At 42.8% G+C, this 17,409-nt stretch overlaps 1 protein-coding gene across 1 annotated transcript; it reads right to left on the bottom strand.

The window, feature by feature from the left end:
* Positions 1–5,113: 5,113 nt before the first annotated feature.
* Positions 5,114–17,409, bottom strand: rexo1 (REX1, RNA exonuclease 1 homolog). The gene is made up of 16 exons (XM_030049058.1): positions 17,087–17,409; positions 14,775–16,717; positions 14,526–14,627; positions 13,139–13,358; positions 12,850–12,998; positions 12,419–12,556; positions 12,022–12,145; positions 11,751–11,876; positions 10,345–10,485; positions 10,070–10,183; positions 9,783–9,856; positions 9,007–9,117; positions 8,557–8,672; positions 8,115–8,253; positions 7,132–7,252; positions 5,114–6,460 (listed from the first exon to the last, which is right to left on the bottom strand). The coding sequence occupies exons 1-16, from the start codon at positions 17,274–17,276 to the stop codon at positions 6,372–6,374; spliced, it is 3,897 nt and encodes a 1,298-aa protein (XP_029904918.1). The 5' UTR covers positions 17,277–17,409; the 3' UTR covers positions 5,114–6,371.

Raw genomic sequence — 17,409 nt, 5'->3', positions numbered from 1 at the left:
TTTCATTCCCTCCCGTTAAAACAATTAAAACAATGTGGTCGGCTAATCTCCGAGGCAGGACAGATTAAAATAACAGCCTTTGATTGTCCTCTCTTCTCAGCCCTCTTTCTCCCATACTCCTGGCTTTGACAGTCTCCCCTCGGAGGGGGTTTTCTCCAAGGGTTTGTTTTGCTAACAGGCACCATATTTTGCCCATAAACTGTCACCATGTGAAGTTTAATCTAGACACTGCGCATTGAGAGCAATTTATTAAGGTCCAGCTGAGCCAAATTCCAAGTCTTCCCAAAAAAGCACTATTATGGCCAACCAAGATGAGGAAAATAATCAAACAATGATCCCCCTGAATATCATTTTTGTACTTGAGCAAAACTCTCCCCCTCTCTCTCTGTCTTACACACACACACACACACACACACACACACACACACACACACACATGCACATTTCCCTCACCATCATATAAACTCTGGCCCTCTTCACAAGCCATAGTCAAGACTTTCCAGTGAAGCCATCTCGGTTACTGTAACTTTAGGCTGCGGGGTGTAAACATGTAAATTCCTCTAAGGTCTGACTGAGAGCCTGGGTGGAAAGCCAAAGCATTCAGACTGATGGACAGATTATGCTTCCCATGAGTATCAGTTGAGCCCATGAATCGGAGTGTTTTGCCCCATCAGAAAGTAACACAAGAATCCAGAATACCAGCCAAACGGACCTAAGGCGGTTGCTTTTGTATGGAGCATTCACTGTGCAGCGAGAAATGCAGCCTATGATAAATGGACATGCATATTACTAGAGCTTGATGGACTATAAAAATGAAACACTAAAAAGTTTGATTTGGCAACGATAATGAAGGCCTCTTACTCAAAATATGATTTGCAGGGCCTTATACCCTCACAGATAATAAAAAATCCTCATTACAGGAAACTGTCAGGTCTCCTTTTGAGAAATTGCCAATTAATTACTGCAGAGACATTTCAATACCTTGTGAAAGCAAAATCCACATCAAAAGATACTGATTCAGAACCAAAATAGCACAGTGCAGTGCTTAATGAGATGTTATAGGAACATTGCATCACCATATTGCTGCACATATACTGGAAACGAATTAAAGTTTGATCAATATTCACCGATAAACAAATGAACTCTTCTTTCTAGGGCTGTGTGCCATGGGAGCAGACCAACAACTACGGTTCACCTCTTTTACTCACACTTACTCGCACATAATCAACTGCTCAGACTTCCAAAATATGTGAAAATGTTTGTGTTCTTTTTCCCTTGGCTTTCTTCCTCCTCCTTTCACTGTTCTTGGCTGTCAAGCTATATTAGTGTCCGATAGAAATAAGTCATTTAGAAGAGGCTCTGTCGGCCAGCCCCTCAACCCCACTAAAAGCTCCAGGATTAGGTCCCAGAGGCCTTTGTCTACGCAGCCCGCAGGATTAGGGGAGATTTACTGCAAAGAGAGAAAAAAAGTAGTTATTTCATGGCACTTTCATGATGAAACCTGGCCAAAGCTGTGTTGGCTGGGGGGATTATAGGCACACAAAGAGTGTGGTTGTGTGTGACCCCCCTACCTCACCCGCCCCTCTCGTAGCCGCCACCCCGGACTCACTCGCCGCCCCCCTGGATCGTTTCACCCTCTGCGGGCCAGGCAGGCCTTGGCCAGTGTCACCTCTTCCCCAGCTTCACCATCAAGACAACCAGAGTCCACTGGAAATGAGTGACCGCCTCACTGATTATCTCTTTGGTTCCCAGTCATCCAAAACTTCTACTCTCTGATTGCATCATTGTCAACCCTACAGCACAGGGCAAACAAAATATAGGGAACAACAACAGGACGATGCTGATGTCCCATCCCAGTAAAATCTTGTGATGAAATTCTAATAAGTAGGACTCACATGCATTTCAGTAACCCAAATGTGAATATACCACATTAATGAACAGAGTGCAGAGGTAAATGAGAAGTTAGTGGATTTTAGTCCCTCCTGTAGTGTTGAAAACGGCTTAAGGGGAGTTATCCTCCTCTTAGAAGATCTACTTACACATGCATGGATTACAGTGAATAAAAGACAAAGACTGTCCCTGACTAAGTCACACCACTGACAAGAGTCTCACCGCTGAGCAGGTGAGAGCTCGCAGGTTTAATAGCTGTTGGTAAATAGCACAGGGAATTACAGGGACCTTACCACTCGGCTAGAAATAAGAAAAGGAAAATGTGAATAATCGCTGTCAAAACACTTTATATCCTCTATCCTGCTTGATGCGACATGTAAAGTTTTTAAAGTGTAGCTATTATTAGTCCAGTAACTAGGACTTGCATAACACAGCCATAGACATAGAAGTGTTGCTTTTGAATCAGTTCAATATCAGGAGGTTTATTACAAAGATAGAATGATGAAAAGGGGAATAATGTAAATGATTTCATGTGGATCCAGAAGGGATCATTTAAATTAACTCAAAATTACATAGTCAAAGAGCAAAACAAATAATGAAAAAGATCTCCAAGTCATTTAGTTTCATATTCAGTGTGAAAATCTTGTTGGGTTTTATATGTTTTTCCTCAACCACTGAAAAAAATCTGCCATTGGATGAGATAATCCCTCTTGCTTCCAGTGCGAGTGAACTGGTTTCCAGAGTTTTCTCAAATCAAACATCATTTACTCGATATTAGTGGGTTGATCTGCTTTAGCGTGCGTTGTTTCAATAAATTCATTTGTGTTCCCGGAAACATTCCTAAAACAATTGAAACGGTGCTGGAAACAAGTGGGATTATCTCATCCCACTGGCAGATTTTGTTTCACTTGTTTTAAGAAAAACAAGACTTTAACACTGAATATGAGCCAGAATTACTTGTTACTGTGAGAAGGGGATTTCATGCAGTGAACAAACTGTCCTTCACCACTCTTCATCTCATTTCAAGTTTTACTCATGCTTTAGGAAGTTTTTTTTTTTTTTTTTTTTTTTTTTTTTTTAAAGATGTTTGCTTCTTTTGAAACTGAGAGGCAGCTGAGGAGGGTGAAGTTGGAGGGGTAACTGATTTTTTTTCCTTTTGTCATGTGAAGAGTACTAGAGAGAGTTTTGTTAATGTCTCCTGTTTAACAGATGTTTTGGTTAGAGAGCAGAACCACGGCTTTCTTTAATTTCTTATCAATAGTGGAAATTTGTATTGACAAGGGCCTGTCAGGAGGGGAGCTTTGTAGTTGTCAGTTATCTGTGGGAGAGCCGCTCAAAAGAGGGCCCCCTCAGACACCAACTGGATCGATCGGCATGCAAAACACAAGTGAGAGGCCGTCAGGGCCACAGTGTTAGTAGTGGGGCATGTGGGCCAAAGGGGGAGCGCAGCCGAGCTAAAGTCTTCTTCACTGGGGGAAATCGATGAGGCTGGCTGGCCTTTGACCTTAGGGGGACAGGGAGAGCGGTTGGCGGGTCAGTGGCTCCTCTTAAGCCCCTCCGAGTGCCAGGATCATGCTGTGAGGCCTGACACTGGCTATGACACACTCACAGCTTAGACTGACATTGACCTGTGTGCAAACACACAAAGCACACACACGCAAAAATAAACTCATACGCAAATACGCATGAATGCATGCTCCCAACACACAAATGAAGCAATGAGCATCGTCTTTACGGTCCTGCTATGCTTGATGAAAGAATGGCTCTATTTCAGAAAGTAGGGTTGAGGTGAAACCATCAGAGGTCATTTTAAGACAGTTAGAAGCATGTAGGTATTTGATGAAGACATACGTTATCAAACCTATTCATTTCGCTGATTTTATTGACCTAAACTTGTCAAAAATGCATTGATTTCACTGACTGCACTCTAGTAATTCCTGTCTGGTGAGGCCTAGAGACTTATTGCCTTCCAATTAGCTTCCTATGATCTCCTGTCCACCCCTGGGGAGCTTGGTAATGGGTGACTCGACTGGCAAATCAATACGAGGGACTGAGTAAAGATCAATCACTTAATTGGGCAGCAGGAGAGAGTGAGATTAAAGATCAAGAAAGGGACAGGCGGCTGTGGGCGGCCCAGCTCAGCTTGGCCTGGCCCGGGGGTCAAGGGCACCAAAAGAGGGCCGGGGTGCAGGGGTGAGATCAGACCAGAGAACACACACAAGACCTTTCAAACCATCATGTCTTTAGAGGCCCGGCCATAATCCAAGCTCTAAGCAAAGGTTTTTGCCAGCTTGCAAGGAAAACTGATTCCAACCTAATGAACATCATGTATGTCATGTTTCTTACTTGTTCTCCTAAGTATACTGGATAATTACATGCATTTTCAACAATGTTTTGCTGTTCTGCTGTGACAGTAAGGTGGGAATTCCCTTCAGTGAAAAAAAGTCAAAGTCTCTCTGAACATGATAGGTTCTTCATGAGTGTGATTTTAACAGCCCAGTTGATGGTGCATGAGCTAGACATAAGAATGCAATCAGTGTCCCTCAATCACAACCCCATTTTCTACACAAAAGTGTTTGTATGGGAGCTAAATGACGGATATAGACAGTAAAAAGTTTCTTTCTTGTGGCTCTTAGAGAGATAATGCTGCTCTCCATCTCTCAGCATGGGGTCGGTTTGCGGTCCCTTGGAGCGGAGCCCCGGCCTTCAGCTTCCCCCTCGTGACCCCCACTAGTCAAAGGTGATCATGGGGAGAGAAAGAGAGGCACTGATCGAATTTGATAATGAAGAAGACCCCTCTAAGCTGCTTTGCTCCACATGTTCAAATCTCTCCAACACTCAATAAACACTAGGAAGCCCCCCTCCCTGTCACTGGAACATTGTGTAGGTATTGATCTCAGCAAACTGGGTCTTTAATACCTGGGGTTTGTGGCCCGGCCTGGGGAAATGCATACTGACATGTGACGAGAGGAGCTCAATAGGCAAACACACCGAAGAAAGGATGGGCCTCTCAGTTTAGCATTTCTCTCCCATTTTGTTTCCAAATTACACATCTGCTGAAGAAAGGAGAATTATGGCCTCTGCACCTGCCGTTAAAAGGACATATAGACTGGACCAAGAGACAGAGTGCAAGAGGCCCAACACTGTACTTGAGGAAAGCTGTCACACTGTCAAAATGTGTTTGGACGCTGCAGGGACCGTTGAGCAAAGACAAGGCAACATCTTGTTTTAAGTAGTATTTTTATTAGAAAAGATGAACAACCAAAAATGAACAAATACAAAAGGGAACTACTTACAGCATATTTACAGCACTCAAGTATCTTTTTTCAGTCATGTATGTCGCTTTCAACATAAAACAGCACAGGTTAGCTGATATACATTAAATGATAATTGTCTGCAATTAATAACCAGGCCTAATCGTAACTAGAGTTATCAGAGTACTGAATACGTTTTTGTCTTTATGGAGGAGTAATATTGTCCTAACTGCTATTACACCGGTTCCCATAACTTCCTTTCATGCAGTACACAGGACACAAAGAAAAACAGTGGCGGATATGGTCAATATCTTGTTTGTACTATAAAATACAGTGAACATCCCATCAACTATACCAAATAAAAAGTAGCAGAGACTTTAGATATCTGCTAAGGGTCTTTTGATCAAGTATTATAGGATTAATAAGGTTTGAGTTAACAAAGAGTTAACAAAATGATCTTGCTATAAACCACGTTAAACCAGATGTTGGTGAAAAAAAAAAAATAAACGAGGTGCAAAGTGAAAAACAGAAGTGCATTTAGGTAGCAAATGGTCAATAGCCTCTAAGACATCAATGCACTAAAATGTACTTAGGAACATTTGTTGTTATTCATTAGAAATGTATGCATTATTACACAGATGAGGTACTCTTTGGCCCTGTATAACGAGGGCATTTCTATAGTGCAAGTCGGACTGAGAACACAGCCCTGGCATCAATAGCATATTAATCACCATAGTTTAGCAGACAATGCCCTGGCATTTTAAGTAGTACTTCTGTGGAGCAGTTTTATTAATGAATCTCTGAAGAGACCTCCGGCCTTGAGAGACACTCCTCAAGCAGAGAAAGAGTGCTAAACAGAAATGCATCGTAACATAACAGAACCGAAATACTATTAAGCAAATGAAAAACACTGTTAATTTCATCTCCTATTGCTCTGAAGGGAAGTGGCTGACTGACAGTTCTCTTCTCAAGTACGCAGGCACCAGTGTGAGTGCGCTCTTCCTTATTTCTGCTGGAGACCTCCTCCTTTGGTGAACTCTCCATCTCTCTTTTCCTTCTTACTCTGTGTCTGCCTCTTTTTCTAATCCATCAAGTTACTGTTGGGGTGAAACTCCGGTTCTGGGCTCCCGGCCCCTTTGCACTTGCTCTGGTGTTTCTTCCTGCAGCAGTCAGCCAGCATGAAGGCAGGAAGTTATAATCAGTGGAATGGCCTGGAGGGGTCGGAGGTCATCTCTTAACCTTTGCGTCCTCCTTGACCTTCCACATCATGAGCTCCATGCAGGCACTGGCATCCTCGCTCGAGTCGTGGCCCTCCACTGGCAACACACAAGCACAAATAAGAGTCCATTCTTTTTACTGAATAACTTAATATTTGGAAAATTATTATAAACAAAGGGTGCATGTCTTCTCTTTGTCTACAGCTCAAAACATTGCAAACAGATGGTAAGCCTGTACTAATCTTGTAACTGCAGAATATGAATTAATTAAGCGGAGTGTTGTCTTGTTTTTTTCTCCTTTCAGTATTGTCTTACAAATTCAATCACTTTTTCTGCTGAGAATATTTAGAATGACAATTAAATTTTGCTCACATTCTTGACTTTGTTCTTTGTTCCTATGAGCCAAGTAAGCAGCCCCCCCCCCATTTTTTTTTAACAGCTAAAAATTGCGGAGAGGGGAGAAGTGCAATGCAGACAAACTTTTTGTGTTTCATTCATCTATGAGAATATTTCATGCTGAGATTGCACATCATGACATCGGCCATTTGTTTAACACATCTATGTGATGTGCTCATACACAGGCTTGTAGGCACTAATAACATGCTGTACTGTTTGTCAGTAATTTTATCATTTTGTTGGACAAACTGAAATGCAAACAGATGTGCAGCTAAAAAATGAATGGATGATAAAACAGAATGAAGGCAAATGTTAAATCTAAACTCTTTCAAAGTATGAACACAACTGCTGCTAGCTTTGCATGATTTTCTCACCGTTGTCCTGGATGATGCGTTTCAGGTGCTCCGCCATAAGGTTCCTCAAGGCACGTTTGTAGGGCAAGCCAAGGCGGTGAGGGAATATGATAGCTGTGTCTATCACTGTACTGTGGATTAGCTAGAAGCAGGAGAAACAGAAACAGGAAGAGACAGACAGACAGCATGTTACATCCAGGATTTTCAGTCCAGGCCCAAAAACAGAGACTCTCTCCCTGGAAGTCAGACGAGGATCAGAAGTAGCCCCTGCTTACAATTTAACACGCGCACTTTTTAATTGTTGTTGTTATACTATATGTCTATTTATTATACTTTAACTCTTTTTACTGTAAAGTGTCTTTGAGTACTAAGAAAAGCACTATACAAATAAACTGTATAACTCTTCTTCTTATCATTATTATTATTATTATTATTGTTATTACTTGGCCATTTCACAAATTTGTGGCTTCCTGTGACACCGAGAGGTAATAATTTGAAAAATTTCAACTTCAGTAGCCAGACATCATGTTTTGTAGTGTGAATAAATAGCACACTGCATGCTCATGTTTATCAAGTTGAATAGACAGAGTGCTCAGTCACTGCTGTTTAGACATTTTTATATTTCACTCAAATTTAGGTTTTCCATTTCCTGTGGGTGGAGAAACATCTTACCCAGTGCCAAATGTTTTTGCGGGTAAACAAAAAGAGTCTTCACAGTCTCATTTATTGGGGACAGGATACTCCAAATGTGCAGCCACACTTTGTGATTCACACTGGAATGAGCGTGTTTTTCCTCGAAAATTTTCCTAGTTCAGCTTTAAATGAAAAGCGTGTTTTTATCAGCAAGGCACATACCTCATACATTTATCAGTTATTCAGGGCAGCTCAGAAAAGCCAAAATAGTGGTGGTAGAAGTGGTGAGAGGGGAATAGCAGGGAATCTGATATCATCTAGCAAAGTCATCATGTGAAATCCTGAAAAGTCATGAGCCCCATGTTCAGTACCTTGAGGGCCAGTAAGTCGCTCTCCAGACTGTGTCCTATAAGGATGGATTCAGCGCTGAACATGCTGAGCAGCACGGCCTGAACGTCTCTCAACGTGATGGTGGTGTTCTCCAGGTCCTCCTCCGTCACCCCCGAAAACCTGTAAATTAGATGCAAGATACACTGCCTTTACAATGATGTATGTTTATTTAAAATATTTTAATGACAAACACGGAACGCTCATTGGTTTCTTCTGTTACAGTATTCATTGATGGACAGTGAAAGGAAGGAAAGAAGACGGGATGACAAGCAACATAGGTTGTGAGACAGATACTGTTTTATTAAGCACATGGAACATGGAGTGCACCAAATCCTTCTGGGCCACAAGAATGCAGTAGTGTGTGTGTGTATTCATCTAAGCATTCATATCAAGCTGCAGGGGACAAACAGAGAGCAGCCTCACCGTGTGTTGTAGTCAACCACTTTGCTGTCAGGTTTGACAAATGTGTCGTAGATGACTTTCAGCTCAGAGTTGATGACGGTCACCCTGGTCAGCTCAAGGCCCTGCTTTGTGTAACACTGTTTCCAAGGAAAAAAAAACAAAAAGGACGTACGATTGAATGGAGGAAACAGAACTAAACTGGTGCTGGGCTGCTGTGCTTAGGACATACACAGCTACATAGTAACTGTGCGAATCCTTGTTTCCAGTTTCTTAATCTAATGGGCTTCTTAAAGGAAACCCCAAAGAAGTGAAAAACAGCTTCAATTTGCTCATTAGCATAACAATATATTGTGCAGTGCAGTGCAGTATTAAACCATTCTACATTAAATCAAAGCTAAAATTCAGACTATTTTCTGTGCTATTTGGAAATTTTTCATATGCAAACATTTTGGAGACGTCTGTCTGACTCACCATCTCACAGTCCAAGGCGTACACCCCTCCATTGCCATCTGGTGGTAGAGGCTTGCTGAAGGTCTTAACATAGCCATCTGATGACTCTTTTCGCCCATCCTGAACATGTTGCTATAAAAATACAACAAATTAAAATCTGAGCCCTGGGATTTTATCTGTAGTACAAAAGGCATGTGGAGAGTAATGTGGAAACGAGTAAAACAAAAGCTCTATTTATATTTGAAGTCCTTAATTATCAACATAAGATTTCTGGACAGGATGGATAGGGACAAAGGTAATACACTGACCCCTAGTGGTTCATTGGTAAGTTGTCAAAAGTTCAAAGGAAAGTGAACAATTTACACAAGTTGAATCTCTAAACTCAAAACTAAACAGGGTTTCAAAAAGATGGTAGTGATCAATAGCATAATTCTAGACAATAACAGCATAAAATATGTAAAAACCTTGCTCAGTGCTTCTTGAATCAAATCTGATCAATTCAATGACAAATGTAATTGTTACACATTGTTCTATAATGTTCTCACATTCTGCAATAAAATTACAGTGTCATAAAGGTAATGTCTGCTTTTAATTACATTATTATACTTTTTTTTTTGTTTTTAACTTTTGTCCTGTATTATCTGATTTTGTCATGCTCTGTTTTATGCATGGGGGATGCTTTTATTTCAGACTCACTCAAGTGCATAGTGTCCAGCCTCACCCACAGAATCACTGAGACTGCCCATTTTAAGTTTATGAAAAACAAAATTCATAGCCATAGGGCCAAGGATTGTTACCTTGCTGACTTGGCAACCTGGAGAGCCAACAGCTCCAGAGCAGCAGTTGTAGCTCGTCTCCCAGCCTCCAGCCACTAAAGTGGGAGAGAGATGTGGACAGAGAGAGAGAGATGTGAACAAAGAAAAAACAAACAGGTGAACAAAGGAGAAAAGAGGGAAATGGAGAGAGAGATACAGACTGATTCAGAACTGTCAAAGATAAGTCAGATGAGGAAGAATAATATTCATGTTAAAAATACTTATGCTTATAATATTATCATCAAAAACATTAAGACATACAAAGTTACCTTTATGTCTGCGTACACGACCCCAGTGAAAGCTGCATTCCTCCTTGCGTACACAGTTGCCATTGGCGTTGATCTTATACTCGGCCCCACACCGACAGCAGATCTTTGAGAATGCTGGAGGCACATTAAAAAGTGCAAACAAACATAAGAAAAAAATCCACATAAAATGCTGACACTGTATTATGAAAAACTAAATACTTACTTCTTCCCGGTTCTTAATTCAATCTCATATTAGCTATTGGAAATGTGCAATGCTGGGAAACATAGTTGCTCACGGTCTGTGATGATCTTTTTCTCTGGCAGGTTGTGTATCACGGCCCGGCCGGCAGCCTCAGGGTTCGCTCTGGGGTAGCCGTGCTCCTGCAGCTGCTCCTCGGTCATCAGGTACGGTTTCAGCTTCCTATACAGTGTGGCTCCTACACAGAGAGACAGAGCAGTCAGGCCAACAAGCTTTCCATCTAAAGGACGCATGAGAATGAACTGCGTGTCATTTTAAATTCCTTCAACTGATCGCTTGGTTACACAGCCATTTAGATTCATGTCGAAGAGGAGGTATTTTGTTGTTAGCAGCATCATGGAGAAATATCATGGTCCAAGCTCACCTCATCATTTTGTCAGAGAATGGCACTCAATGAAGGAATGAGAGTGAAAAGAAATACATATATATGTATATAAGAAAATATTGTTGCATTTGAGGGAACTGGCTGATGATGCTGACCAATTCTGAGGAAAAATAAAGTCATGTAGGTTTTAAAAACATGTAGGCTCAATGAATGTGTAACCATTACTTGCTTTGTTAAATCTGCTGAGTTATCTTTTTTTCTGGCCTCGCTACATGTGTTACTGTTTCAACTGAAATCAGCTGAAACAAAAATGATAACTTGAGCTGGCTAGAGGTACAAACTCTTTCTCGTGTGGAGCCATGTGCTCCGACCACTGTGCAGCTCCACTGAAACAGCGGGAGTTATGCACCTTGCTGACTGGCCCTTCAACGGGCTGTTTTTATGGATACTGAACCTTTGACATTCCAGACATGGGACGGTCTGAAACATCAGGCCATCCCCTTCTAGTGTGACATGCTCAAGACATGCACTGTCAAAGTCACTGAAGTATGAGCTACTGCATTCTTGTTTACATGTTCCCATGAATGTCAGGTCATGGGGGCTGGCAGATTGTTGTAAATAGGACCAAGGACAGCTTCTCCTTGGAGCAAGTCACATGGATGGTTGAATAAGCTCACTGTCAATGCAAAGCCTTACTCATCACTGAATGAACAAGATGACCTAGAGGTGGTAAGGTGTTAAAAGCATCTTTTTGAAACATTAATGCCTTGCTACTTGAGTTTCTTTTCAAGCTCTTTGCCTTCATCTTGAAATCATCAGGTCACATTTAACCTGACCAATTGAAAAAGATAAAGCAAAAGATTTGAAGAAGAAACTCAAAAATCCTTTGCCTTTACAAGGACAGCAATCAAGCCATTAAAATAAAAACATAAAAAAATATATACACAATGACAGAAAAACAGGAACCACAGAAATTGACAAAAGAAAAAAGTGAAATGTATCCACAACAAATCTGACATTACATGTCATCATGGCTGCAGCATTCTGGAAGTGTCCAAATATATGTGAGAACAAAATGCAAGGAAAATCTGACTGCATCTCCCCCTGCTCCTCCTCACCAGTGAGTTTCTCCTCCTGCGGTTTACCCATCCTGTTGACAGTGAAGCTGGTGGTGGCAGCCAGGCGACCCCCCAGAACCTCCTCATGGGACAGGACCCTCTTGCTTGTAGCCAACACCGGGGCCTCTGTGGAGGAAAAAAATAAAATGCCATCGTAACACTGGATACTGCCACACATGCCAACTTAACATAATGGCCATGCGACTGAAAGAAATATACTGCACAGCTTGACTCTGGAAGGAAGGGTTATGATTGGATTTGGTTGACATACTGGTGGCCTGTGAGGAAGAGCAGCCACCCTTGCTGCGGAGCTTCTTGAGAGTGTTGACAGCTACGTTGAGGTAGATGTTCTTGCTGCTACTGCGCTCATACACCAACCTCTCCTCATCAAGGGCCTAAAATGACAACTTCTGTCACCATCCAAACCGCAGTTTATCAGACTGGAGCACTTACTGAAAGATAAGACTCCTAACACAGGTCTGAAATGTATAGTATCAAAACTGAAAAAAAAAAAACAGTCACAACTTCCAAATTTAGAAATATTTAGCATCATGCACACCGTATAAACTATACAGTATATGTCTTAAGAAAGAATAAGTTTCTTAAAAAACACTGTGTCACTCTGTTATGCCAGGACAGACAGTTGTGGGTGTGGGTGTTGCCCATACCATCTGGAAGGCAGCTTCCTCTGATGGGCAGAATTTGACACATTCATCTATGAAGGTGTTGAGGTAGCGCTGGCGGATGTTGGTGGGCACTTTGGCCCCAAACTCAGTAGGGATGACTGGGCGCTTCATCGAAGTGCTCTGACAGTGTGAAAAAATATACAGAAAGAAAGAGGATATTAATAATAAATTACTTTCTGCAGATTTAACAAAACTATTTTTTTCTAGAGCTTTACTGATCACAATCAAAGTTATGCAAGGACATGCAAACAAGACTCAAAGCAAGCCACCCCAGAAAAGAGTGGGCAAAAAGCTGGAAAAATTAGAATGTCCATTGATAATGATCTATCCAAGAAGCTGGACATTTTGAAAAAAATGTGTAAGAAACAGAGCTGCTGTTCAGAAATTGAGTTAGGGATTTAGTCTGCAAGTACCTTCATGGTGGGCATGTGCGCCACCCTCTTCTGCATGACAGTGGATGAGGTCTTGGACAAGATACCAGCGGAGGTGTGAGCCTTGACAGACAGATGGGCTGTAAGGGTCTTGCTAGGGGACAACACTCGGCTTGCAGACGGTTTGGCATCTGCAGAACATAGTCACACACACACACACACACACTTTTTATTTTAGACACCAATTGTCAGAGGTCTACTGCTACCCCACAGAGAAGAGGAAGAAAGGGCGTGAAAATCCTACCAGACTCTAGAGTGGATGTATTCATACCGAGCTTGGGGGATGATGATGCCAGCGGGTTGGGACGGTGCGCTATTCTCTTCTTCTCTCCAGAGAAGCCCGGACTGGAGCTTGACGAGGTAGCGCCAGCCTTGACTGCGGCAGCAAGCTGAGCAGCCTGCTGCTGCGCAATCTGCATGCGCTGGTAGCAGACTTCCTGGGCAGTGGGTCTCCTGTATGGTCGCACCACAGCCTTGGGGGTCGCGTCGGTCTGAAAAAACAGGCATTTTACCCAAACCTGCGTTGTATGCTATCTTTGTGTAGTTTAATGTGGAAATCTTTATGTTGAAAATAAAAGGATTAGGTCAATTCATTCTTTGGCTACCCACCCTAAAAATGAAGGCACCAACTGTATGCCAATACCACAACTGATATGCCCTTCAAGAGCCCTTGAGCAAGGCATTTAACCCCCAGCTGCTCTAGTGGAGCTGCTCAGAGTGAAGACTGTGATTGTACCGGGCAGCTCCCAGGTGAGAATGCGTGTGAGTGTGCAGGGTGTTGCTGAAAAAGAGCATGCATGCTCACTTGCTCAATGAACCTACCCTAGATAAATAAAGGTTTATAAAATTAATGAATTAATAATAATATGGTATTTCCATCTGTGAATCTGGTAATGATTATGTAAATTGCTTCTAATGCATATTTGCATATCAACACACATTTCTTTATATTTGTCCTTCTATCTTTAGTTATGTTCACAAGCTCATATATTACATCCTCTAACTCTTTCAGTGTATGCTGTGATTTTCTGTCTCTGACTATTTATTTGGCATTTAATGCATTTTTTGCTGCAGTATTTTTTTATTACTTGATGATTGTTTTGCATTTTTTGCATTTTTCTGTTTTTGTTGATGTCATTATTCACCTGTCTTTTTTTTTTTTCTATCATAACTATATGCTAATTCAAATACTCATTGTGGATCATTTAGGCCAACATGTAAACTACTCAAATCCAACACAGTTTTTCATTGTAGAACCCCCAGTTCTAAAATGATTGCTGCCCTGCTCTAGCATTATTGCGTTGGAGAATTCAACTCATCTAACACAGGACAGAGTTTGAAAAAGTCCCAACTCTGCATAGTTGCATGGTCAAGATGTATGATTCTTTCTAAACAAAATAAGAGTTTTGTTTAAACATTCACAGCAGAGGTCTAAAGATAAACTTTCATGGCTTTTACTTCCTTTTAATTATTAAATACTGCTGCATTAACAACAGACTTGATTTGCAGAAACGGATCTCTTTGGGTGCTGGGTCCTTTTAGGACATTTCACAGCATACTGGTATAATGTCCCAACCCAGGCTGACTGTCCTGAATTCACCTCTTGATAGCACTGTGGGAAGAAAGAGAGAATAGAGACGTGAGAATGACAAACTCACACTTCCTTTGGCAGCATAATGGGAGACCCTCTTCTTCTGACCAGGGAAGAGAGTTGTTAAAGTGCTCTCTGTGCCTTCCTCTTCCTCTGAATCCCTAGATGGCTGAGAGGGCAAAGCACAGTCATGTTCATCCATATCCCACCTATTGGCATTTAAAAAATAACTTGATAATTACAGAAACCCTTCTTGGAATTAAAGTTCCAAAGTGTAATGAAGATTTGTGTGTGTGTGGGCGGAGGGAGCTGATACCTGCTTGGCCTGCCTCCCCTTGTCCTCCCTCTTCACATCCCTGGATTCATTGAAGATCCGTAAACACTCCTCCATGGGATCCGAGTCGAAGTCCATGTCCACCTGGAGGCTGGCGAAGTCCACTCCACCGCTGTCTACCTCATCCCAGCCTGCCCTGCCGTCCTCCACACCAGGATCGCTGTCGTCATCCGAGGAAGACGGAGTCAACTCTGAAGCTTTCCTTTTGTTCACGCCTCTCCTCTTTAAAGCATCAGCCGCTTTCCTCACCAACACTTCCTCCTCCTCATCATCATCCATGTCCTCCATGGCCTCCATGGCCTCAGCCTCCTCAGGGCTCTCATCCCCAAACAGATCAGCATGGCTCAGACTCAGAGTTCGCCGTTTGTCCTTAACTGTTGTTTTTCCATCTGACGAGCTGCTGCTTTTCTTCGCCTTATCTTTGCTGCTCGCTGAATTCCCTTTACTTTGACTGCTACTGCTGTTGGAAGTGCCTTTGCTACTGCTGTTGGAACTGCTTTTACTACTTTTCCTAATGTCCTTTTCTTTTTTACCACTATCAAGTTTACCGTTTTTGTGTTGGTGGTCTTTATGTTTGCTGTGCTGCTTTTCCTTGTCTGATGTCTTGGGTTTTTTGCTTTCCGCACCACCATTTTCTGTGCTCTTCTCTCGTTTGCCTGAGTCACTTTTTAACTTTTCCACACTTTTTACCTTACCATCGCTTCTCTTCTCTTCTTTGCCTTTTTCAGTTTTATGAACTTTATCACTTGCCTTGTCCTTAACCTTGCTTTTCCCCTCCTCTTTCCTCCCATGACCCTTGCTGTCTTTCTTAACAGAGTCGTGGTTTGATTTCTTCTCTGAGCCTTTGTCCTTACTGTTGCTGTTGCTACTGCTTTTACTACTAGACAGTTTATTTACTTCCTTTTCAACTTGCTGCGCTTTCTCAGATTTGCCACTCTTCCCATGACTAGACTGAATGGTCACCCTCTCATTTTCTGGGCTGTACTTATGCCGATTGACTTCCTTGATGCCTGATTCCACTCCCACCTCTCTCTGATCTCTTAACACTTCTTTATTCCTCTGTGTCAGAGCATTCGTTGTTCCCTCGGGCCTCTCTTTTCTCCCCATCCCAACAGCTTCCTCAACTGATCCACTACTGCCTTTTCTCTGCTGGAGGCGACTAAGTGAAGTGGGTCGATACTCTGTTCCAGAGCTCTCCCCGTCAGAGTCAGAACAGGTGTATTTCTGTGTCTCCACCCCCTGCTGCCGAGGCTTTTTTGCCGTCGGCACATACTCCTCATCCGATCTCCGTGACCCTGGTTGTTTCTGTGTCTTGCTCCCATCCATTTTAACAGTTTGTACACTCTCGGCCCTCTTGCTCTGTCCTGCAATTCGCGCAGAATAGTTGGAGAGAGGGTCATACTCCATATCTGTGGATGGTTTGGTATTGTCCAGGGTGTATTTGCACTTGGAGGAGGGTGTGTTATTAGAATACTTAGGGCTGGGAGGAGGAGAGGGGAGCTGGGGTGTGTGTGTCCGAGGTGCAGGCTTTTTCACTGAGGTGGGGACATATTCCAAGGAGTTCGAGTGGTTCCCCTGGATGTCCGAATCCAAAGTGTACTTGCTGCTGCAAGGGGTGGGATTATACCCCTCTGATGCCATCTGATAACTCCCAGGGTCATAGGCCAAGTGGGAAGCCGCTGTTGCTGAGCTGGGTCTTTTGATAGCATCCGTTGTAGACAAACCGGTGTTGGAGCTGGGGTCGTACTCTTCATCCCCGATCCGAGACAGCTTCCGCTTCTCCCACTCAACCTCGCTGCGCACCTCCTCGATGGCCCTGTTGACCAGCTCCAGAGCACCACTAATGTCACTGGAGGCAGATGGATCTCCATTTTGCTGCTCCTGGGTCCTCACTACCTCGGGGTTGAATGGATCATACCCTTGCTCTGCAAAAACAAAACACAAACAACTCCTTAATGAAACACCAAAGAGTGAAAAAAATCCAGATTGTAGCAAACTCATAAGCTAAATGGAAGAGTTTTTTTTTTTGTTTGTTTGCTACTTCGGCTAGGCTAAACCACACTCATGTAGTCAGGAGAGGGTTACAACACAGCAGGTTCACCAAAATCACAGGATATGTTCAACATATGCGTCATTTGCTGGTTGTTCACACTGTGCAGCTAACAGGAAATCAGTTCAGATGGTTTCAAGCCTGTCGAAAGTGCAAATGAAGCCAGGCACAGTGTGCAGCCCTGGCTACGCAGCCGCCGCTGGTTACTCGGATGTCAGCCACATAAAAGTGAAACAATATGCACCCTTTTGGTTGGAGTTGACTTCTCTGTGCTTTTTAACATCGACGGCTGCTCCATAGGACGTCCGTCTGTGCTGGCTGTGTCTGAAGTGACAGTATGGTCTGTTGCACCCATTTTTGTCGGCTTTGCCTTCGGTGTACTCTTTGTCAAACGGACAGTCAATCCCTCGGAAGAAACCGGTGGATCTCAGCATGATCTCCGAATGGCTCTCTCATACCCGCAGGCACCCACTCGACCCAAATTCGCGGAGTTTAGGGCTGGAAATGACACCACTGCAAAAACCTTATACCGAGCGACGGAACAATAACAACGTCCCTACGGCGCCA

This window comes from Myripristis murdjan, chromosome 4 (assembly GCF_902150065.1).
Source record: "Myripristis murdjan chromosome 4, fMyrMur1.1, whole genome shotgun sequence".
In the NCBI taxonomy this organism is placed as follows: Eukaryota; Metazoa; Chordata; class Actinopteri; order Holocentriformes; family Holocentridae; genus Myripristis; species Myripristis murdjan.
Note: the sequence above shows the minus strand (reverse complement) of the source record. Positions and strands in the feature narration are given on the sequence as shown.

Bases quoted from the DNA above. Each gene is read 5' to 3' on its own strand.
- rexo1 (XM_030049058.1), bottom strand. From the start codon at position 17,276: ATGCTGAGATCCACCGGTTTCTTCCGAGGGATTGACTGTCCGTTTGAC. The intron at 10,486-11,750 runs GTGAGGAGGAGC...CTCTCTGTGTAG, and splicing joins GCAGGAGGAGAAACTCACTG to GAGCCACACTGTATAGGAAG. The intron at 6,461-7,131 runs GTGAGAAAATCA...GTGTGTTGCCAG, and splicing joins ACGCATCATCCAGGACAACG to TGGAGGGCCACGACTCGAGC.